The 23103-nt window shown below is 41.7% G+C and overlaps 3 protein-coding genes across 4 annotated transcripts in view; 2 read left to right on the top strand and 1 right to left on the bottom strand.

The window, feature by feature from the left end:
• The first annotated feature begins 26 nt into the window (after positions 1–26).
• hsf2bp (heat shock transcription factor 2 binding protein) lies at positions 27–8195 on the top strand. Its single transcript, XM_072447756.1, has 9 exons — positions 27–175; positions 1057–1192; positions 2348–2460; positions 3271–3420; positions 5606–5753; positions 5819–5936; positions 6042–6145; positions 7199–7398; positions 8083–8195. The coding sequence occupies exons 1-9, from the start codon at positions 140–142 to the stop codon at positions 8110–8112; spliced, it is 1035 nt and encodes a 344-aa protein (XP_072303857.1). The 5' UTR covers positions 27–139; the 3' UTR covers positions 8113–8195.
• An 87-nt stretch (positions 8196–8282) lies between these two features.
• On the bottom strand, positions 8283–10077 carry cryaa (crystallin, alpha A). The gene is made up of 3 exons (XM_072447768.1): positions 9812–10077; positions 9346–9468; positions 8283–8812 (listed from the first exon to the last, which is right to left on the bottom strand). The coding sequence occupies exons 1-3, from the start codon at positions 10007–10009 to the stop codon at positions 8600–8602; spliced, it is 534 nt and encodes a 177-aa protein (XP_072303869.1). The 5' UTR covers positions 10010–10077; the 3' UTR covers positions 8283–8599.
• A 5091-nt stretch (positions 10078–15168) lies between these two features.
• LOC140361881 (diacylglycerol kinase zeta-like) overlaps positions 15169–23103 on the top strand; it is a 128212-nt gene continuing 120277 nt past the window's right edge. For both annotated transcript variants that reach the window (XM_072447779.1, XM_072447788.1), the window contains exons 1-2: positions 15169–15369; positions 16123–16220. In XM_072447779.1, the coding sequence (XP_072303880.1) occupies positions 15238–15369; positions 16123–16220 (230 nt within the window). In that variant the 5' untranslated portion in view covers positions 15169–15237. The remainder of the gene's footprint in view (positions 15370–16122; positions 16221–23103) is intronic.

Genomic DNA, 23103 nt, shown 5'->3' with positions numbered 1-23103 from the left:
GCAGATTTTGGCTTAACATGAAATTGCTCGTCTGCACAAGAAGCCATTACTTACTTTTCAGTGTTTTACCCATCGACGTTTTGAACGAGCAGGTTCTTTTAGATGTATGTAATATTTTAAGAAGGAGAGCTTTTTCATTATGTTGGGCGGAAAACCAGTCAACAATGCTGACAAGGTGAGGACAATGTCATAAATCGTTCTGTACATCATATATACGCATGTTTAATTAATGATTAAATTAGATCCAATTTATTTCTGTCAAAAGTCTGTTTAACCAACTGGTTCTCCTCAAAACCTGACTTTTTCCAGCTTCACTGTGCTACAATATTAGATTAATATTATTAAATTAAAATGTGTTATTTCCCTCATTCATTGTGATTTTATCATCATGCATTGAATTTTGGGCGTTACAAAAATAAATTGAATTGAATTGAGTAATTAGTTGGGTAATATTTAATATATAAGGTGCACAATGTCACTTTACAGGTGGAGAGTTCCCACCTACTTATCTCCATGGAGATGCATTGCGTTGCCTGAAATGTTCCACAGTATGACATTAAATGTATCTATCTCTATGGAGACAAGAAGGTGACGCCTTATATAAATAGTCAATGCAAAGTTACAGGTCAGGTCTGTGGAAAGGTGACCCCGTTCACAGTAAGAATGCATACTTGTGTGATGAAATGCCATACTGTGGAACATTCCAGGTAAAGTTCACACTTTAGGGTAGTTCAGTGGAGGTAAGCGCCGATGCTCCTCACTATAAACAACAGAAGTATGTTTAGTTTGAGTAAGTTTACTTTAGTTTAAGACCACCATTAGCTCCTGACATCAGTTCTCTCCGAAAAACCTTTGTCCATTCAACAGAATTCAGATTTCGTTTACGATTCCAGACATCTCCATTAAGAGACAAGCAGGTGGTGAACTCGGTTTGAAAGTTACAATGCACCTTCAAAATCTCAATTACATCAGTTATTTTAATTATGTGAAATGTCCTTAAGTTTGTAGACACATAACGTTTTAAAGAGGCATTTCTCCCTGGTTTTTGTCTTGTAGGACGGTTATGTCCGAGTGAGGAAGCGCGAGCTGGACAAACTCACCACAGAAGTGATGCAGCTGAGAGAGTTCCTGCCCAGGGTCCTTAACGGGGAGCTCATGGAGATGCTGACCAAGGCCAGAGCGGCACAGACAAGTACAACACTCATCATAAGGGCCTCGCAAGGGCCATTCTGGTCCCTCGCCTAACTGTAACAAAACCCTGAAAAGGACTCAAATCAAGCAGTACACACTGCCAAACATGCCAGTGACTGGTATAATAATGTAACTCACGGCTCAGTAACGCCACCTTAAAAATGATTACATGGAGCAAATGGAGCACAAAATCTATGTAGAAATATAGAGATCCACCGAAAAAATAGATCAGGACAAGACATGTAAAAATATATATATCATGACACCGCCCTAAACCCTACACAGGAAGTCAGCTATGTTGGATCAAACTGACAAACACACGTGTACTTTTGACATCTCCTCAAACAGTTTTTGAACAAAAGACACTAAACCCATATTCAATGAAAGATGATCAATTTGATTTTTGATTCAATGTTGGAACATGGGGAATCCAAAAAATAAATGTTAATTAATTTTAAGAAAATTATATTTTTTACAAACATTTTTATATGAATGGACCCAATGGAGTGTGTGCAGATTTATGAGCTCAAGGCAATGATTTGCATGATATCTTATATTCAAATGTTATTTGTGATGCGATGATGTGTCAAATAATAATCGGTCAGAAGTCCATTCCCATTATTATTTTCCACACTCTTCTCCTCCTGAACATGAACAAAAAGTGAAAAAGTTTTATTCAACTGAACATTCAAGTTTTGTGAATAATGTTTTTATTTGACATTAAGTGCATGAAAAAGATCAGAAATGGCTCATCAGCGCCCCCCATGGACTTCCTCGTAGACAAATGAAATTTGGCTCACACATTCTCAGTCACACTGTACAAAAAATCCATTTGTGACACACTTTCATCTTCAACCGTGTTACCAAGGCAACAGAAAGCAAATGCCTGGCTTTTTGTTAACAGAAAACCTTGACTTAGAGGAAAGATATCGTTTATCATTGTATTTCACGGTCTCGTTGCATGTAGTGATATAGTCAAATATTCAGGGGTTCAGTTTCATCTCTTTCTCCTTTCAAACGATATAATATTTGATTGTTAATATTTGATTGTTAGTATTTGATTGTTAATATTTGATTGTTAATATTTGATTGTTAGTATTTGATTGTTAATATTTGATTGTCAGTATTTGTACCTGTGTGTTGCGTCCTGTGCCAGTGTCGGCGGTGAAGGAGCAGCTGACCCAGGAGCAGGAGCGGCTGCGACAGGACTGTTCTCACCTCCAGAGTCGACTCGAGGCGTCGCAGGCCGAGTGTCAGAAGGAGAGAGAGGTCCCGACACGCTTTCTTTTGCATATGTGTCTACACCTGTGGCCCCCCAATGTTTCACACCAAGGACCACCCAAGGAAATGTACCACCCGAGCTAAACCCGCTCTATAGCAGGACAATTCTAGATCTAAATTAGGACTAAAGCAGGTCTGATTGGACCACACCACTTCTATAGTAGTTCTACTCTAAACTAAAATGTAACACAAATATTGTTTTCAAATCTGTCAAAGTCTTAAATGAGAATGCACCATTGCCACAGCAGTTTTAGGTAAGAAACTCAAGGAAGAGCCACAATGGGAATAAAAAGTATTAAAAATGAGTGTGAGTGTCATACCACCAAGAGCGTCTGCGCAATACCTTACCACATTTTGAGAAACTCTACATAATTCACTGCACACTGAATATCTAGTATCGAGTAGTTCTGTTTAAATTGATTTAGCTTGTCTTGGTAGGTCATTGAATTTTCACAGGTTTCAATACTTTTTTGTCCTCAAAATGATCCGTTCATGGAGTAAGAGTTTGTACCGTAGTCTTGTTGAGTGCAGTATTCTGAATCCACCTTTAAAAAAGACTAAAGTAAAGACACTAAAACTGATTTTAAATGCCTTGAAAATAGTCAAAAAACTGTTGCGACTCAAGTCAGTGAAACAACTTGAATTTCAGACTTTTCAGACGATAGACATTTTCGCTCGCTTCACGTAAACGGGTGTGAACGATGTCAGAAGAGACGGTCCTGTGCCCGGAGCGGCTGTGTGTGAGCGCGCGGGTGGAGGCTGACCTCGCTGCCCTGTACGTGTGTGTGTTTTGCGCAGGAGAAGCTGTTGTTCCGCGAGCAGCTGTGGCAGAGGGGCACCGAGCTCCAGCAGCAGGCGGACTTCTGCTCCAGCCTGGGCTCCGCCTCCTGCTGCATGCTGTGGTCCTGCTCCGCCAAGGAGGACATCATCACGCTCTGGCTCTCTGACGTCAGCACGCACTCACATCACAACCTGTTTTATAGAGCACAAGTTGTCAAATACAGAAAACAAGGTTAAACAAAGCGTTCATATACAAAAACCAGGGCCAGGGTTCCTATATACCGTATTTTTCGGACTATAAGGCGCACTTAAAAGCCTTTCATTTTCTCAAAAATCGACAGTGCGCCTTATAATCCAGTGTGCCTTGTATATGGATTAATTCATATCTCGAAGAAAAAATGGCCCCTTTCTGCGCATACTGCATTGACTGACTGACTGTCTGATCAACTGACTGACTTATCTGTTTTGTTTTTGCGCCTTATAGTGCGGAAAATACGGTATATATATCTTTACAAAGACCCCTCACTGCCCCAAAGTTGCTGTACAAGATAAATGATGACACAAAACTGTAATTATAAAATACATTACAGTGGGCATAATTATTCAAATATTCAAGTCTGGCCGTGCAAAGACAACATTTCTGAAAAGGCCATCTAAGTTTATTTGTAGAGCACATTTCATACACAAAGCAATTCCAAAGTGCTTCACACAGCAGGAAAAATGCTTTAAAATCACAAAGAAATTTCAGAAACAGAAATACAATAAAATAAATAAAAAATGAAAATAAAAAACACACTCCTTCCCATATTTATTTGACATTGCAGCATGACAGGTGTCTCCGGGATGGACACATCACTTTTAGATTGATTTGTTCCCATATCTGCGCTCTTTCTGCAAACTGGGTGATAAGGTGGGGCAAGAACGGCAGTTAGACGTAAGTGGGTCGAGGACACCGTTTAAACTCGAGAGATCATGTTTTATATTGACTGATCATGATTGTCAATTTGAATTTGTCTTATTTAAAACAATATGGTGTTCAATACTCATTTCATGAACCTTGACAAAAAATCGTAATTCCTTCCTCAAAGTCTGACCTCTGCTCACACTCTTAATGCTACTGTTAAACCATACATTGTACATGCTCATTTACATGTCACTATTTTAAAAGGAACATACATGTATAAACAGTACTGCAGGCCAAAACCACTTCTGTGCTTAAATGAAAAGGAAATAGATACAGAGAGACTTACAAATACTAAAACTACAATTAAAACTAGATTTGAGCTGGTTTTGATGCTATGAATGGTCTTTTTCAGAAGTAAATTGATGGTGTCAATTATAATATTACAATAAAATCTAGAGTTAGAGTCAGTAAAGTTTGTGTAAAGTTTGTTTTCTCGCTCAAATTGAGGATCACATTTTACCTTAATATCAAAATAAAGTTCCAGTATCTTGACACAATAACAGTTAAAGTAATGCCCCCTCTGTGTGCCCCTCTGTGTGTCCCCTCTGTGTGCCCCTCTGTGTGTCCCTCTGTGTGTCCCTCTGTGTGTCCCTCTGTGTGTCCCTCTGCGTCCCTCTGTGTCCCTCTGTGTGTCCCTCTGCGTCCCTCTGCGTCCCTCTGTGTGCCCCTCTGTGTGTCCCTCTGTGTGCCCCTCTCTGCGCCCCTCTGTGCACTTCTCTGCTCCTCTGTGTGTCCCCTCTGTGTGTCCCTCTGTGTGCCCCTCTGTGTCCCTCTCTGCGCCCCTCTGTGCCCCCCTCTGTGTCCCTCTCTGCGCCCCTCTGTGCCCCCCTCTGTGTCCCTCTCTACGCCCCTCTGTGCCCTTCTGTGTGCCCCTCTCTGCACGCCTCTGTGTCCCTCTCTGCGCCCCTCTGTGTCCCTCTCTGCGCCCCTCTGTGCCCCTCTGTGTCCCTCTCTGCGCCCCTCTGTGTCCCTCTCTGCGCCCCTCTGTGCCCCTCTGTGTCCCTCTCTGCGCCCCTCTCTACGCCCCTCTGTGTCCCTCTCTGCGCCCCTCTGTGTCCCTCTCTGCGCCCCTCTGTGTGCCCCTCTGCACCCCTCTGTGTCCCTCTCTACGCCCCTCTGTGTCCCTCTCTGCGTCCCTCTGTGTGCCTCTCTGTGCCCCTCTGTGTGTCCCTCTGTGTGCCCCTCTGTGTGCCCCTCTGTGTCCCTCTTTGTGCCCCTCTGCACCCCTCTGTGTCCCTCTCTACGCCCCTCTGTGTCCCTCTCTGCGTCCCTCTGTGTGCCTCTCTGTGCCCCTCTGTGTGTCCCTCTGTGTGTCCCTCTGTGTGCCCCTCTGTGTGCCCCTCTGTGTGCCCCTCTGTGTCCCTCTTTGTGCCCCTCTGTGCCCCTCAGCATGGGAAACTGCAGTCCTTCCTGGGCGTCGCCGCTCAGACCCTGGAGAGTTTTGTCCGCTCTCTGGATGAAGACGTCAAAGCCCAGACTGAAGACCCCGACTCACAGGAACACAGCTTTGTGCTGGCGCTGGCCGGAACCATCACCAGTGAGTGTCTGTCAACTGTGGAATAACTGAATGAAACGTCTTTTATTTCCATTACCATCGATCAGATATAGCAGCGGTCACCAGTGGGCGGGACTTCCTGGCCAACTCCGCCCATGTGCTTTTGGACACTCTGATTCGACTGCTGGAGCTGATGAGGCCAGGGGCGTTTCCCAAACTCAAAGTGTATGTGCCGCTTCATATGCCATTTACTGTTACAAAATATACACAATACAGTTATTTTAATGATAAATATCGCAGTATAAGTATAAGTAGTATATCTGTGTCCAGGCTGATGTTGATGGCTCTGTACAACGTGAGCATCAGTATAAAAGGACTCAAATACCTCATGAAGAACCCAGGACTGCCGACGGTCACCTTGAACCTGCTGAACGGTACGATTATGTCATAATAGCCACAATATTGTGATATCGTATCGTCAAATTACGGCCTCTTTGCATTGCACAACACAACAGAGGCCACTACATAGACCATGATCCTTTGTTCCATTTCAACAAATTTTTTGTGTTTTTTAAAATCACTTTTACATTTTAAGTTTTTGGAATATGAAAGTAAGGCTTAAAATGAAAGAAGTAGATGTATACAATTCAATATCACACATTGTACCATGAAATAAATATTGTGATAATGTTGCACTGATAGATTAGTTCACGGGCCTAAAAGTGTTGTTAGGTTTGTACTTAAACAGTAATATAATAATAATATATAATATAAATAATGTTTGTAACATAACCATACACTTTTAGACACTTTAAAAGTGCACCATGTAACTTTTGGGATGTGGAGCTCTGTCACCTGTTACAGTGTGGCATCAAACATCTATCTTCTCTCCATGACGATAGATATCTTTAATGCCATACTCTGGAACATCCAGGCAAAGTAATTATGTCTCCATGGACACAAGCAGGTGTTGAACCTCTTCACCTATAAGTGACAGAGTGCACATCATTTTAAGTTGCACCCTGAAAAGACAGAGGGTCTTTTATAACCCCTAAAAAAGGATAGTATATTATAAACCCTTTAAAAGTTTGTAAATAAATGCATTTTAAATTTGGGCAAACGAGAAGTGGAACGTAATTATTTCAAATGTGAAACTTGAATTAACCACAGAATAACTCTAAATATATTAAAAAGGTGGTGTTTGCTATTTCTGGACAAATACTTTCAGAAATGTTGAGCCCACAATATTTTCTCATTTTATCTACAAATATTTGACATACTTTGTCACAAATTATACTTGTGTGAAGCTCAAATACAACTGTGAAGCATCATTTGTTATGACATTTCTACCCTGGAAATTGAAAATTGTATCCTATTTTCTGTTATAAACACTTTTAACCTTCTGATGTCAGTTCTTCATCAAAATTAAAACCTTCTGAAGCCATCGTTGTCTTTTCGCCCTGCCACGCTGCCCCCTGGTGGTGCAGACAGGGAATGGGAGGTGTGTCTGCACTCGCTGCGTCTGCTGCAGTCCCTGGTCCTGGAGGACGAGGCTCTGCTGGTGCTGGGACCTGCCGTGGAGGACCCAGAGCTGGAGGCCCGAGTGAAGAAGCTGACCTCCAGCGTGCAGCCCTGCGTGAGAGCGGCCGCGCAGCAGACCCTGGAGGACCTGCAGGCGGCCTTTAAGGTGCAGACACTGGAGCCACAGGATTCATGGCAATCGAAATCACAATTAGCAGTTAGTTTCCTCCACGAACAACAACATATCCTGTCTTTATCTGCACACAAGCCTAAGCAGAGCAGTGCAGAAATATATGTGAATCTTTTATTAGTTTGTCAGTTCAAATGGGCTTTTTTCAGTCTGTTCTCCTGGACGCCTTTCAAATGTGAAGAATCCTATTTAAAAACATAAATCACAAATCTAATAAGTCAGAAAAGTCACATTTTGATATTTTCCCAAAATCCCTAACACACACAAAATATGATTACACTCTGTATTACTTCTTCATTGCTGCAGTGTCTAACGTACTGTAGTAGATATATGACCTACCGATGAAATAAAAGCAAAATGTATTTGAAATCTCATCTAGACAACTGTCTGTAGTAACTCTGCGATTATATTTGCGATAAATGTTTAAAAAGTAGTATGCTATTCCACTCCAGGAGCAAACTCATTTAAGAATCACATGTGTTTCTTTCAGAGGACCCTCTGTGTTAGATCATTGCAGCTTGATAATTGTGGCCACTCAAATTGCAGTTTTGCTTCGATGGCGTTGTAGTAAACGTTTGACTTTATTGCCATCAAAGGAATAATAGAATGTTTTGCGTCCACTGAGCTGCTCTCACACGTTTTCTTTTTATTTACTTTCAGAATCAAAAGTCTAAAGTCTCTAAGTTCTAAGGACGCTCACGCTCTTTTTCATCGTTTGTTCATTCACATTTTGATCAAGAGACAATTTCAGCTTTTCCCAGTGACATAACTTTGATGCTCAGTGCTTTTCAGACACATGTTCTTGTGTTTTACGATTCCACACTTTTGTTCATAATAAAAGTTCAACCCACGCAAAGCCATTTTGAATCAGTGAATATACTTTAATATGAATTTCTAGATTTCAAGTTGTGGCATTTGTTATAAACAGGACGATTCTAGATTATAATTACGATACATCAGCGAGGGCGCAAATTGTTTTAAGAAGACATTTCACATTAACATAAAACTATCTCCAAAAGCAGTGTTAGGTTCTATCTGCTGCGGTCAGACGTGTTTTCCTGCCTCTCGCTGTGTCCAGATTCATGTCGTTTATGGGAACATAGATATACTCTTAGAAGAAACGGGGAAGAGAGAGAAAAGAGGTTTTCCGGCAGCCGTCTTGGAGTGGTGAGGCTTTTTAGGAAGATGCGGCGGCGTTGGTCTTGTCGTCATGGGTAACGGGGATGCTGCGCTCGCCGCGCCCGGCCTCGTTGCCCCCGGCGGCGGTCTTGGGCCCGCACACGGTCAGCATGCCGTTGGCCGACAGGGTGCAGGTGATGGCTGATTGGTTCACGCTGGAGGGGAGGCGGTAGCGGCGGCGGAACTCGCGGGAAACAAAGCCGTGGTCGTCCTGGAGATCGCGAAAGGAATGTGAGTTTTATTATAAAAGTCAAGAATGTTTGTATTTGAAAAAGGTTTAGTTGAATTGAGCCCTGTCCTTATTCAGGGCTGAAACAGACCATCATTTTAGTAGTCGACTAGTCAAATGATTGTTTCTATTGACTTTTTAAATACATTTTTGACCAAATAAAAGGTTAAAATATGCAAATTAAATTAAATATTGCTTTTTATTACTTTTTTGACATTTTGATTCAATAATGCCATTGTCTTCCTTATAAAAAGGTATTTTAATCTGATTTTTAGGGTGTGTTCACACTTCATTATGTGGTCTTAAATACTAACTAGAGACTAAAGTCCATTTTAGTCCTGACGTGGGTTTCGTTTGGTCCTGTTCTAGTTCTTCACTCCTGGTCTAGTCCAGGTGTTGTTTCAGGTTTAGTCCTGGAGTCTCACCTGATGTGAAGATTACCAGCAAAGCATCGTTTGGATTGTAGGAATAGCGCTTTGTACGAATGCATCCCTGAATTAAACTGCACAACCGACCTGCCTGTCCTCGTGCTTGCCCTGGATCTCCACGTAGTCGTCAGTCACTCTCACGTTCAGCTCTTCTGGAGAAAAGTGCTTGACGTCCAGGTACACGGTGAACTTGTCCCGGTCAGACCACATCTGGAAACACGGCACACGCACAAAACATCCAAATATATCCTTTTGATTATGCGTTGATAAAAAACATTGGAGGTAAAGTCATTGTAAATGAAAAAAACAAAGACCAAAACAGGAAATCGAATGTTCATAGATAACAGACCCACAATGACAGAGACCTTTACATAATGCTAAATGTTCTGTAGAATGTTGTGTGCACGTTCATATTACATATTAATTAAACACTTTGAACGATTAAAACACATGTCGGCCATTGTACTATTCTGTATTCCAAGCAAAAGTAGATTGCTTCTATTTTAAGTGAATTTTCAAATGCAAGTCTGACATCGTCTATTCTTTGCATTACCTCAGACACTCCCGAGTTGTTGAAGTCCCAGAGGTTGCGGAACAGCGCCTGCCTGTAGTACGGGCTGACGGTGGGGGACGCGTAGGGGAGGATGTCGTGGTCAAACATCCCCTCTCCGAAGAACTGGTCGAAGAGTCTGCCGGGGTACACCGAGGCCAGTCCGCGCCTGAACCACGGGTGCTGGATGGAGATGTCCATGATGAAGATCTGGAGATGCCTTTCAAATCGGTTTAGAAAGTCGATTTAGAAGGTAAGTAAAAGCATGTGTGGACTGTTCGAGACCACTTCCCCCCTCATGCGGCGCCTTTTATACCTGAGGGGTGTCACCAGGATCCCTCTGGAATGGTATTATCTCACGGCTCTTTGTCCTGTCAGCAGAATCGCAGCTCTGGGTCAATGGGATGCCATCCTCCGGCCCACCAGACAGACAGCCAGGCCTGCCAAAACAAACCGCCCGAGGATGCACGAGCCGGGGGTATCAGACAGGAACTCTGGTACAGTCAGACACATTCACTGTGACTTTTGGAACCGTTCTAGGGGCTGTGTTTTACCTAAGTATGTCTTTGTATGTTTTAGGAACAGAGCTGGACCGTTAGAATGACTCTTCATCTAATTTACTAAAATATTCAGTCTCAGATTGCGTCAATGTCATTATTTTTAGGACTAAAAATAAATAAACAGTAATCGTAATGACTAAAACATACTATGACTAAAAGGAGATATTTCCGTTGACTAAAAGTACTGATATTTTCACCTAATAATGAATATAAATGAACGAAAGGAACAAGTAGAGCTCAGATCATCATCCAATTCCCACTTTTCAAACCAGCTCATACTCACTTTTGTCTGCCTCGCCCACTTTTACCTCTGACTGTTTCTGACCTGCACTTCTGTTTGAATTTTACTTCCGGTTTAGCAGGAATTCCATTCATTTCAATGAAGAACTAGAGTAATGTCTTGTCACTAAAATATGAAATAAAGTAGGTTGATTTGTGGAAAATATTCCGTTGTTCAAGTGAACACTGCACCGTTTCCCAGTAGAGATCATTAGCCCTGTTTAAAATACTCCCGCTTAATGTCCTGTGAAGCACTAACATACAATTATATTATACATATATTATATGTATACAATACATTCTGTTATAAATATATTGAAATATATTTTATTTTCTTCTGACATTAAGCACTTGCACAATAATCCCTGGGGAGTGAGGAAGTGTCTGGGGTGAGGGAAGTCTGGGAGTGCCTGCTTAGACTGCTGCCCCCGCGATCCGGCCCCGGATAAGAAGATGGATGGACAGTAATCTTAGAAATGTGTCAGATGCCCTTTCTGTTGCAACAAGCACATTGTGGAGGAAGTGTTTTGCCCAAGGACACAACAATAATATGGACTCATTGACCCTCCTGCTGGTGGACAAACCAATTGCACCATCGTCTACCCCAAGATAAGTGTTCTATGCATCCTGTTTTCATTTGCAGTACGATCTTATTTTTAAATTTTGCTTCTTTTATCTAGAGTCACTGCAGCAAACGTGTGGCAATTTTAAGTAATGTCATGTGGCATCTGATGCCCAGGAAGGGCATCTGATGTAAAATGACTAACTAACTGAGTTTAATCCCTAGAATAAAAGCCTATTTCTGTTGAACTGTAGAACTGGACCGTGTGGTGCTCTTCTGGTATTAGGCTGACCCCGGGGGGCTTTGACCCTTCAGTGAGAAGCTTATTCTCCCAGTGTTCTGGTCCAGGCCAAGGCCAGATCTTCTGTGACCGACCGGACATGGGTAATGTGGGCTCGGGCTTAGGCTCTGGCCCAGGTTCAGCGCAGTCAGCTCTCTGGGTGTTAGGGAGCCAGACGCACACAAAGGATGGAGCGGTGAAAAGTTGTTGCCGCAGTAACCAGCGTGTTTGGAGGAGCAGGTTAGGTAATGCAGGACGGGTCAAGAGTGCATCGCTTTCATAACATGTCCATATCCACTTCAGGGTCACTACAATTGATTTTAATTTGAATAGTCATAAAGGCTGCATTTATTCAAGCAATTTAATGTTTTGCACAGAACCAAATCTAGTTTCTTAAAGTTATGTCATTGTAGTTGAAACATCTACAATGGGATCATCACACACAGTGAAGAGAAAGGTCCCGGGCACTCAGATATAATAATAATGACTTTAAATATAACAGGGCCACACCGACGTGTTTTTCCCTCTACGTAATAATTGTGACCATAGATTGTTACCAACTATACCAACTCTAAAACTCATGCCAAAATACCTTTGATACCAAAGACAAGAGCATGATTAAGTCAAAATGTGAAACATAAATCTTTATAAACAGATCTAATTCAGTTCATCTTGAGTAAATTAATTATTATTTATCTCACGACTGATATAGCCTTCTGATTATTATTAGTTAGTATTATTGCATACTTTCATACTGTGTTTGTATTATTGCATACTTTCATACTGTGTTAGTATTATTGCATACTGTGTTAGTATTATTGCATACTGTCATACTGTGTTAGTATTATTGCATACTGTCATACTGTGTTAGTATTATTGCATACTGTGTTAGTATTATTGCATACTGTCATACTGTGTTAGTATTATTGCATACTGTCATATTGTGTTAGTATTATTGCATACTGTCATATTGTGTTAGTATTATTGCATTAAGTGTTAGTATTATTGCATACTGTCATACTGTGTTAGTATTATTGCATACTGTGTTAGTATTATTGCATACTGTCATACTGTGTTAGTATTATTGCATACTGTCATACTGTGTTAGTATTATTGCATACTGTCATATTGTGTTAGTATTATTGCATTAAGTGTTAGTATTATTGCATACTGTCATACTGTGTTAGTATGATTGCATACTGTCATACTGTGTTAGTATTATTGCATACTGTCATACTGTGTTAGTATTATTGAATACTGTGTTAGTATTATTGCATACTTTCATACTGTGTTAATATTATTTCAGACTGTCATACTGTGTTAATATTATTGCAGACTGTCATACTGTGTTAGTATTATTGAATACTGTGTTAATATTATTTCAGACTGTCATACTGTGTTAATATTATTTCAGACTGTCATACTGTGTTAGTATGATTGCATACTGTGTTAGTATTATTGCATACTGTCATATTGTGTTAGTATTATTGTATACTGTCATACTGTGTTTGTATGATTGTATACTTTACTACTGTGTTAGTATTATTGCATACTTTCATACTGTGTTAGTATTTATTTATTTATAGGAGATCTTCTACTGAAAGTGTTTTTCAGACTTCCTATAAGTGATCTGTTCTTCTGTATCTACCTCTGTATCTACCTGCGTTGCACCAATGAAATTTCCCCATGTGGGACAATAAAGGATTATCTTATCTTATCTTATCTTATTGCATATTTTCATACTGTGTTAGTATTATTGCATACTTTCATACTGTGTTAGTATGATTGCATACTTTCATACTGTGTTAGTATTATTGAATACTGTGTTAGTATTATTGCATACTGTCATATTGTGTTAGTATTATTGCATACTGTCATACTGTGTTTGTATGATTGTATACTTTACTACTGTGTTAGTGTTATTGCATACTTTCATACTGTGTTAGTATTATTGCAGACTGTCATACTGTGTTAGTATGATTGCATACTTTCATACTGTGTTTGTATTATTGCATACTTTTATACTGTGTTAGTATTGTTGCATACTTTCATACTGTGTTAGTATTATTGCATACTTTCATACTGTGTTAGTATTATTGCATACTTTCATACTGCGTTAGTATTATTGCATACTTTCATATTGTGTTAGTATTATTGCATACTTTCATACTGTGTTAGTATTATTGCATACTTTCATACTGTGTTAGTATTATTGCATACTTTCATACTGTGTTAGTATGATTGCATACTTTCATACTGTGTTAGTATTATTGCATACTTTCATATTGTGTTAGTATTATTGCATACTTTCATACTGTGTTAGTATTATTGCATACTTTCATACTGTGTTAGTATGATTGCATACTTTCATACTGTGTTAGTATTATTGCATACTGTCATACTGTGTTTGTATGATTGTATACTTTACTACTGTGTTAGTGTTATTGCATACTTTCATACTGTGTTAGTATTATTGCATACTTTCATACTGTGTTTGTATTATTGCATACTTTCATACTGTGTTAGTATGATTGCATACTTTCATACTGTGTTTGTATTATTGCATACTTTCATACTGTGTTAGTATGATTGCATACTTTCATACTGTGTTAGTATTATTGCATACTGTGTTAGTATTATTGCATACTTTCATATTGTGTTAGTATTATTGCATACTGTGTTAGTATGATTGCATACTTTCATACTGTGTTAGTATTATTGCATACTGTGTTAGTATTATTGCATACTGTCATATTGTGTTAGTATTATTGCATACTGTCATACTGTGTTTGTATCATTGTATACTTTACTACTGTGTTAGTTTTATTGCATACTTTCATACTGTGTTAGTATGATTGCATACTTTCATACTGTGTTTGTATTATTGCATACTTTCATACTGCGTTAGTATTATTGCATACTTTCATACTGTGTTTGTATTATTGCATACTTTCATACTGTGTTTGTATTATTGCATACTTTCATACTGTGTTTGTATTATTGCAGACCGTCATACTGTGTTAGTATGATTGCATACTTTCATACTGTGTTAGTATGATTGCATACTTTCATACTGTGTTAGTATGATTGCATACTTTCATACTGTGTTAGTATGATTGCATACTTTCATACTGTGTTAGTATGATTGCATACTTTCATACTGTGTTAGTATGATTGCAAACTTTCATACTGTGTTAGTATGATTGCATACTTTCATACTGTGTTAGTATGATTGCATACTTTCATACTGTGTTAGTATGATTGCATACTTTCATACTGTGTTAGTATGATTGCATACTTTCATACTGTGTTAGTATGATTGCATACTTTCATACTGTGTTAGTATGATTGCATACTTTCATACTGTGTTAGTATGATTGCATACTTTCATACTGTGTTAGTATGATTGCATACTTTCATACTGTGTTAGTATGATTGCATACTGTCATGCTATTGCAGAGAATAGGATGTGTCTCTGGCGTCCTCTAGCGGTGCTTTGTGATTTAGCAGGCCATGAGGATTACAGGGAGGGGGCGGGGTCAGGGGGAGCACTCCCACATGATTTCCTGCAACATTCTGCTCCGTGGACGCGTCTCTGTCACTTTCATGTCACTTGTTTAGTCAGAGTGAGCTCCGAGCCCGAGTGTGGCGACATAATGGATGGGGCTGGTGTCCTCTGAGCGCACCACACAGAGGCGCGGCACTGCCACGTGACCAAAGCCGCGGACAGGACTCGGAGGACGCAGGGATGATGAGAGACTGCGGCGCACCGGCTGTGGAGCGGCTTGGACTGGAGGACGTGGCCGAAGAGGAGGACGCGCAGAGCGGAGAGAACACTTCTATGAGCAGCGCCGCGGAGTCCGGAAGCGGCAGCAGTCAGGTGGGAAGAAAGAGCGCGGAGGCGGTGGGCGCTTACCTGTCCCGTCACGCACGGGGGCACGGGGACACGGCACTGGGGCTTGGCCGCCCGGGGCTGAGATTTTTAAGTTAATAGCGAAAGTTTAAAGACGCTGACTCGAACTTGACTAGTTTTCAGATTTGTTGTAGAAAGTGATAAAGCTGTGAGATAAGACCAGCCCATAATATACAGCTAAAGATGGCCACTTCCACTGCAGGAGGAAGTTTCACCTGAAGACACTGTTGGGACACTTCACATTCCTAGTTTTCTCGAAATATTAAAGTCGAGCAAAAACTCGTGATGTTTTATTTTGCACCTCAGAAGAAACACATCAGAAATATCACTCTTTTTCTTCTCAAACACATGTTGGTCAGATTTTTGGAATATGAGACACAACAAATGTATATATTTTATTGTGAAAACCCTAAAAAAAACCAAAAGCAGCAAATGTATTTAATATTTGTAATTTATAATTGTAATATTTCAGAAAAATAATATTACACCCCCTAAGCCTATTAAGTGAATTGTAACTTCTAGATATACATAGATATTAAAATACTTGATATGCTGATATCTGAAGTTGTACAACAGAAACAAAGCTGTACAATTTCTTTCATATTTCTTTCTATATTTGAAACTTAAGACCCTTTAAACCTTAAGGTGAAATGTCTGTTTTTGAAGGAGACTTGGCCGATACAAAATTAAATGATTCCACTGTTTTGCACTGTGTTTCAGATGAGAAGAGAATGGGAGGCAGACGGTCCGGACAAACCTCAGTCTCAAACGGAGCCCGATTTCCTTCATCTCAACTTGAGAAAGCAGTCGTCCTACAGGTGAGAGAAACGTGCGGTCAGAGAGCGGGCCCTGGTCCCCCGGTTCACTTCGGAGCATCTCAGGGCTGCTTCTGTTAATAGCCGATTGCGTTTCCATGGCAATGGCCAGGCTCAAAGGGGTCGGCTACGTGAGCAGCTGACGCCACCCAAACATAACCGATGTTTACTTAATAAGTCAAATCTCTTTCTTCAAAAGGCCAATCTCAGCGATTCAGAAAGATTTGTTTAGTCATTCCAAGTTTGTGTCCAGCGTGTTTGTGGCTAAAGCCTTTTTCTACATTTACTATATGCCATTTCTCTACACCATGTTTTTGCATCTCTTTATGTTGTAGTAAACGGTGTCTTGGCACGAGTGCCGTGTCGGTAACAGGAAATGGTTGATGCTAAATCTAGCTTTGGTTTGCTTAGTCTGTCGGTTTAACAAAGTTAAGTTATTTTTGCTGGAAACAAGGTGAAGTCAGCGTTTGATGAGGAATGATTCTTTTGTATTTATGTATGTTTGCTTTTGCAGGTTCATTATCACCTGAGTTCTCTTTTGTTTTCTTGTCCAATCATTTCACGGTAAACCAATCCATGAGCCTAAAGCGAGCCTCTGGGGGCTGGGACCTCTCACTAGCCCCATCGGACCCCTCAAACAGTCCGTTCCAAAGCGGATCATTCGAAATGCCCGTCTTGCTTAGATGAAGCATGTGAGGAAGTGCGTAATGCCCCATCACATCTGTCTCTCTGTGGTCAGAGCAAGTGTAGTTGAGGGTGGGACTCAATAATCCTGATCATGATATTCAGACCATTTTATGTGCTATGAGTTTTGTCCTGGTTTAGCCCGGCTTTAGTCTTGCTTTAATCCTGCTTTAATCCTGTTTTTGTCCCTGGTTTAGTCCTGGTTTAGTCCTGGTTTAGTCCTGGTTTAGTCCTGGTTTAGTCCTGGTTTAGTCCTGGTTTAGTCCTGGTTTAGTCCTGCTTTAATCCCAGTTTACTCCCTGGTTTAGTCCCTGTTTTTGTCTTGCTTTTATCTTGCTTGTCACTTCAACAGAAATGTGTTTAATGTGTCTTTTAGATATATTACTCATTGTGAATGAACTCAAATGATGCTCTTGCTCTGATTGAAGACATAACTGAATCGGAGGCAGGACTGATCCATGATGTGTGTTAGACCCATTCTTGTAATTGGATACTTCTGCTTTCCAGCACAATCAGCAGAACGATGCATAAATGGAAATGATTACGGCGAGATTGGTTCACTGATTGCCGCATTAGTGAGAGGAGCGCGTTGTCCAGTCGTGGAAATACAAGTTGTCCTTTGTTTGTCGGGTGAGTGTGACAGGCCCCTCGTGCGACAGGCCCCTCGTGCGACAGGCTCCTCATGCGACAGGCCCCTCGTGCGACAGGCCCCTCGTGCGACAGGCCCCTCGTGCGACAGGCCCCTCATGCGACAGGCCCCTCATGCGACAGGCCCCTCGTGCGACAGGCCCCTCGTGCGACAGGCCCAGCTGCAGGAGGGTCAGACGTGCCCTGTGTGGACAGCAGAGGACAGCCCCAAGGTTTACAGCCCGTTTTGGCCACACCATGTCACAAATAGTTATTCCAAAGAAACCAATTATGTTTCCTGTCAGCGCAGGGCCGGCCCAAGCCTTCAGGGGGCCCTAAGCGAAAACATTTTTGGGGGCCCCTCACCACGTCATCAGAATCAGTTTTATTGCCATTGTCAGTGAACAATTCACATATGGGAACTTTCTTCAACGCAAACAAAGCACCAAAACTCCGTTTGTCAGTTAGTTTATTCTCAGCACCTCACAAGCTCAAATATTGATAACTTAAATCCCACAATGCAACTTGGTATTCCGCTGACATCACCTCTACTCCCTGTACAAATAACACACGTCCCAGATATGTTTTTGGGTGTATTTGTGGGCGTTAAGGGTCGACAGCCACATTAGCACATTAGTTTAAATTAATGAACAGGGGGGTCTGGGGGCTTTACCCCAGAAATTTTCAGACCTTTTTTGGGTTTTCTGCTGCATTTTAATGTGGTCCAGCCGGCTAAAGTAAGAGTAAAATGTTGAGGTTGTAATGCTATAAAATGATGATGTGATGAAACTGTGCCAGGAGAAAATTATTAAAGCCAATTATTAATATAGTGTACTAAATTACTCAATACAATATTGGCTATGAAAAATAATTATGATCAAATTGATTCATTTTAACTGAAAATGTAAAAGTAATAGTTATCCTTACTAATTTATCTTTTACAGCTCCCAACTGTTCCTTCTTGCTAAAGTGACAAAACAAGTTATATTAAATTAAACAAATGGCATAAGCATTGCTTGATTAACAATTAACACTGATAAAACAAACATATTATTCCCAGAGAATGAACAGAACGAGAAGTGAAGGTCCAAACCTCGCTATAGTGAAGAGACTGCGTTTCTGCAACTTTGCCACTTTTATATAAAAATATATAGTATTATTCTATAACAGACATAATCATAATATGTCTGGTTATTTTTCACTATCAATTTATTATAATTTATAACAAATAGTCTAGTGATGTTTTTTAAATAAATTGAAATGTTGTATTGCTCTATTAAAAGTGAATTAGAATATAAATGTTTGTTCTGATCTGAACATCACACACTGGACATGAAACAATGCTGCGATGTGATTGGCTGATGGACCTTACGTGCATAAACCTTTACATTCCTCTTATTGCACGTTAAGAAGTCAAAGTAAAACAGACATCACGAGTCACGATTGATCTCACACATGGAGATGTGAGAAAGAGGGGACGCAAACTCAAACCGCTCATCTCTGACTGAGGCTGCACAGGGGCCCGGGACAGAGGCCCGGCACAGGGGCCCTGCACAGGGGCCCTGCACAGGGGCCCGGGACAGGGGCCCGGCACAGGGGCCCTGCACAGGGGCCCTGCACAGGGGCCCGGGACAGGGGCCCGGGACAGGGGCCCGGGACAGGGGCCCGGCACAGGGGCCCTGCACAGGGGCCCGGGACAGGGGCCCGGCACAGGGGCCCGGGACAGGGCCGCACACTGTTCACTCAAGTTTCACATCAGAGGTTCTGGACGAGACGGCGCTCGTCCGGACCGGATCTCCGCCTCTTTGTGACCCGGGGCATAGACGCCCCTCCCCGGCCTCACCTGCAGCTGACACTACGGGGCTGGTGTAAATGTTAAGCTCATTATCTTTCATTCAGACACATATTATGCGCGGGGCAGAGCTCTCGTCGCCTCCAGCCTGAGCGAACGTGACAGACTCGTGTTGTTTCAAACAGCAGCATTAACCGTCTCTTTGTAAGAGAAGTTCAATACCTGGAGAGTGTTGTTGAGTTTGCAGTTTCTTTACATCGTCAAGAAGTTTCTTCTTTCGTTTTTTGGCACCAGGAGATATATTCCTCTGGACATGAGGACCACGTTGTGTTGTGTTTATGTTTTGCTCTCGAACTCCTCGCGCACAATGAAGTTGCCCAATCAGCGCAGGTTTGGTGTCTCGGTTGCCAGATCGTCATTACAAATAAATGTGGTTTGTGCCTTATATGTTCCCGCTGTGTGCGCTGCCGCGCCAGCAGCGCTACTACACTAGTGGCGCACGCTGCGCTTGCACTTCGCATAAGACGGGTTGCCAGATTGGGGGCCCTCTTAACGCCTCGGGGCCCTACGCGGCTGCTTAGTTCGCTTATAGGCTGGGCCGGCCCTGTGTCAGCGGATGACATTGTCCACGCGTGTCGCCATGGTAACAGAGGACGGGCTCTAACCTCATTTTTTAGTTGTTTTTCCAGTCTGCCAATGGATCCTTTAAAAAATTTTGTCATCAGAATTGAAAGAATGCCAGAATGAAGAAAAAAAAGTTCAATTACGAAGGATGGAAACATTCTATTTACTAGCCTCAAATGTATTTATTTATCTGTAGATGAAAACTATTGTGGGGTCAACTTTTGTGTAGTATTTATTTATTTGTCATAATCTCCTAAAAATATGTAAAATACAAAAACATTTGTCTTGCGTGACTTTCATTTTAATAAACCACCTGGATTTTGTTAGAACATGTTAATCCCACTTCCTCCATTGAAATCACATTATTTGCCACTTCACCTTTGCCTCCTTTCAGGAATTCTTTATTTACAAACTATATTTTCTACAGTATTTTTTATAATACCACTATCTGATATTGATCTGTTTTGGTCAATATTAGGTCTGGGAATCACAGGGTCCCTCACCATACGATACGCGGCTCATGATATGATACTTTCACAGTTTTGTGCTGCATGCGATGGTTCGTAATTCGCTCATGATTTTCTGCGAAGAACCAATTACAATAGCAATTTTCCTTTCTCTAAACAAGCAACTTTCCTTTCTCTAAACAAGCAACACAATTGTAGCTCTGTCACAAAATATGTACCGGTAGGTAAAATATAGGTTTACATATCTGTGTTCTTGCTGAGGTTGAGTTTGAGGGATGGTAGTGGGACAAACCGCGTGACCGCTATTGGCACGAGCGAAAAGTACCTAACATTTTTTTGCTCGCACGGTGATCTTAATATCCTATTCATCTTAATATCCTATTAGGATCACTCTTTTAATACCTGAATTTTACCTGTAGGAGCTTGGTCAATTGAATTGCTCTGCTCCACGGAGGAGGAAGTGTGGTGATGGCACAAAATGCTCCACCGCTGACAGACAATGCTCCTTACCTTTTACGCACGGACTCGCAGTGCGCCGGGACAACGAGCACGATGCGCTTGTAGACTTTCACAGCTCTTGATTCTCGTGCGTTTCTTTTGTAAAAGGCGTTGACGGACTGCAATCGCGGTGCAGAGCTGAATCCAAACTTGGAGACATGTCATCCAACAACTGCACCAGCGCTGCGCCCGCCGTCCCCGCCAGCAAAACCAAGACGAAAAAGAAGCATTTTATTGGACAGAAAGTCAAACTATTCCGTGCAAGTGAGCCTATCCTCAGCGGTTTAATGTGGGGAGTCAACCACATGGCGCCCCGCCATGCTAAAACCCCTCAGCGAGAACACTGACATATTATACCAAGCCTCGAAACAACTGGTCGGACACGGTCAATGACCGACGGAAAAATCAGTTTTGACCGACTCAAAAATAAAATCTCCGGACATACTGACCTACGCTAATTTTTCAGCGCGTGTGACCCCATTTTGAATTTTCGAATGGCCCATTCACTCCGCGGCGTCATAGCGTCCAGTTTACATTCAAAGTCTATGTGGATGCGTGTTTTTGCGGCGTGAATCCTGCGTTTTGAGCGTCGGACACCGCTGACGGCGCTGGAGCGCAAAGCACTCACACAGCGCAGTCTGTGCGGCTCGCAAAGTGGAGGGAGAGGGAGAGGGAGAGGGAGAGGGAGAGGGAGAGGGAGAGGGAGAGGAAGAGGGAGAGGAAGAGGAAGAGGAAGAGGAAGAGGAAGAGGGAGAGGGAGAGGGAGAGGGAGAGGGAGAGGGAGAGGGAGAGGGAGAGGGAGAGGGAGAGGGAGAGGGAGAGGAAGAGGAAGAGGAAGAGGAAGAGGAAGAGGAAGAGGAAGAGGAAGAGGAAGAGGAAGAGGAAGAGGAAGAGGAAGAGGAAGAGGAAGAGGAAGAGGAAGAGGAAGAGGAAGAGGAAGAGGAAGAGGAAGAGGAAGAGGGAGAGGGAGGTTTCAAGCTCCTCCCCCGAGCGTTACCATGGAGCTCATCTCACTAATAAATTATATAATGCTCAAAAGAGCTACAATGAGGGGCCAATAAGCATACTTTTTTTATTATTAAACCATTTGTGGCCATTTTATTTTAAAATGAATACGCTGTATTAAAGAGTGGGGAAGTTAATTGTTTAAACAAACAACAACAATATAAATGTTTCCTTAATTTTTTCTGATAATTGTGAATAATCGTAAAATTGTGATATTTCTCCTCATGATAATCGTGACTAAAATGAATATTGTGACATCCCTAATAACGAAACAAACAAAAGTCACCCAAAAGCTACTAAGACGAGGAAATATGAGGAAGTGTATGTAGCACTTGTCTTCACTGTGACTGAGGTGGAGACGAGGAAAGACCGGTGTGTCTACTGTGTCTTTAATGTTGCATGAAGCCAAATACATTACACATCAATAAAACACACACTTGTGACTTATTCGGAATTAGCCATCACAGGTACCAAATGATTGGAACCTGTCATGTTGACAGGGACTTAAAAATAGTTATTTCAAGGCTTGAATACTCATGCCCACTTTACTCTCATAATAAATGGATATTTTAGCTCATCAATGTGATGATTTCAGTTTAGTTTGTTTGCCATTTGTAGTTTGAAAACCACACTGGGAAACATGTGCAGGACGCTCGGCGTGCACTGTAAAACAAAGTCCATACGATCCATAGCAAAGCCCACTAACTGAGGTGAAGTTGTAGTAAAGTTCCAATTACTTTAAGCAATCTGCCATATACAGTAGTGTAATTTGTTGTACTTTCTATGTACTTTGTAAACAGAAGGACATCTTAAGCTTCATTGCAGTGATAAAACCCAATCTCTGCTAAATATTAGAGAATTTAGAAATATCAGCCTGATGTAATGATTCAGTTACAGGGATAGGAATACTGTGTGTGTGGTGTGTATCGGAGTGGTGGTGGTGTGTGGTGTGTATCGGAGTGGTGGTGGTGTGTGGTGTGTATCGGAGTGGTGGTGGTGTGTGGTGTGTATCGGAGTGGTGGTGGTTGTGTGGTGTGTATCGGAGTGGTGGTGGTGGTGTGGTGTGTATCTGAGTGGTGGTGGTGGTGTGGTGTGTATCTGAGTGGTGGTGGTGTGGTGTGTATCTGAGTGGTGGTGGTGTGTATCTGAGTGGTGGTGGTGTGTATCTGAGTGGTGGTGGTGTGTATCT

This window comes from Eucyclogobius newberryi, unplaced genomic scaffold, assembly GCF_026437365.1.
Source record: "Eucyclogobius newberryi isolate DKJ021-1_F unplaced genomic scaffold, fEucNew1.0.hap1 SCAF_1, whole genome shotgun sequence".
Lineage (NCBI taxonomy): Eukaryota > Metazoa > Chordata > Actinopteri > Gobiiformes > Gobiidae > Eucyclogobius > Eucyclogobius newberryi.
Note: the sequence above shows the minus strand (reverse complement) of the source record. Positions and strands in the feature narration are given on the sequence as shown.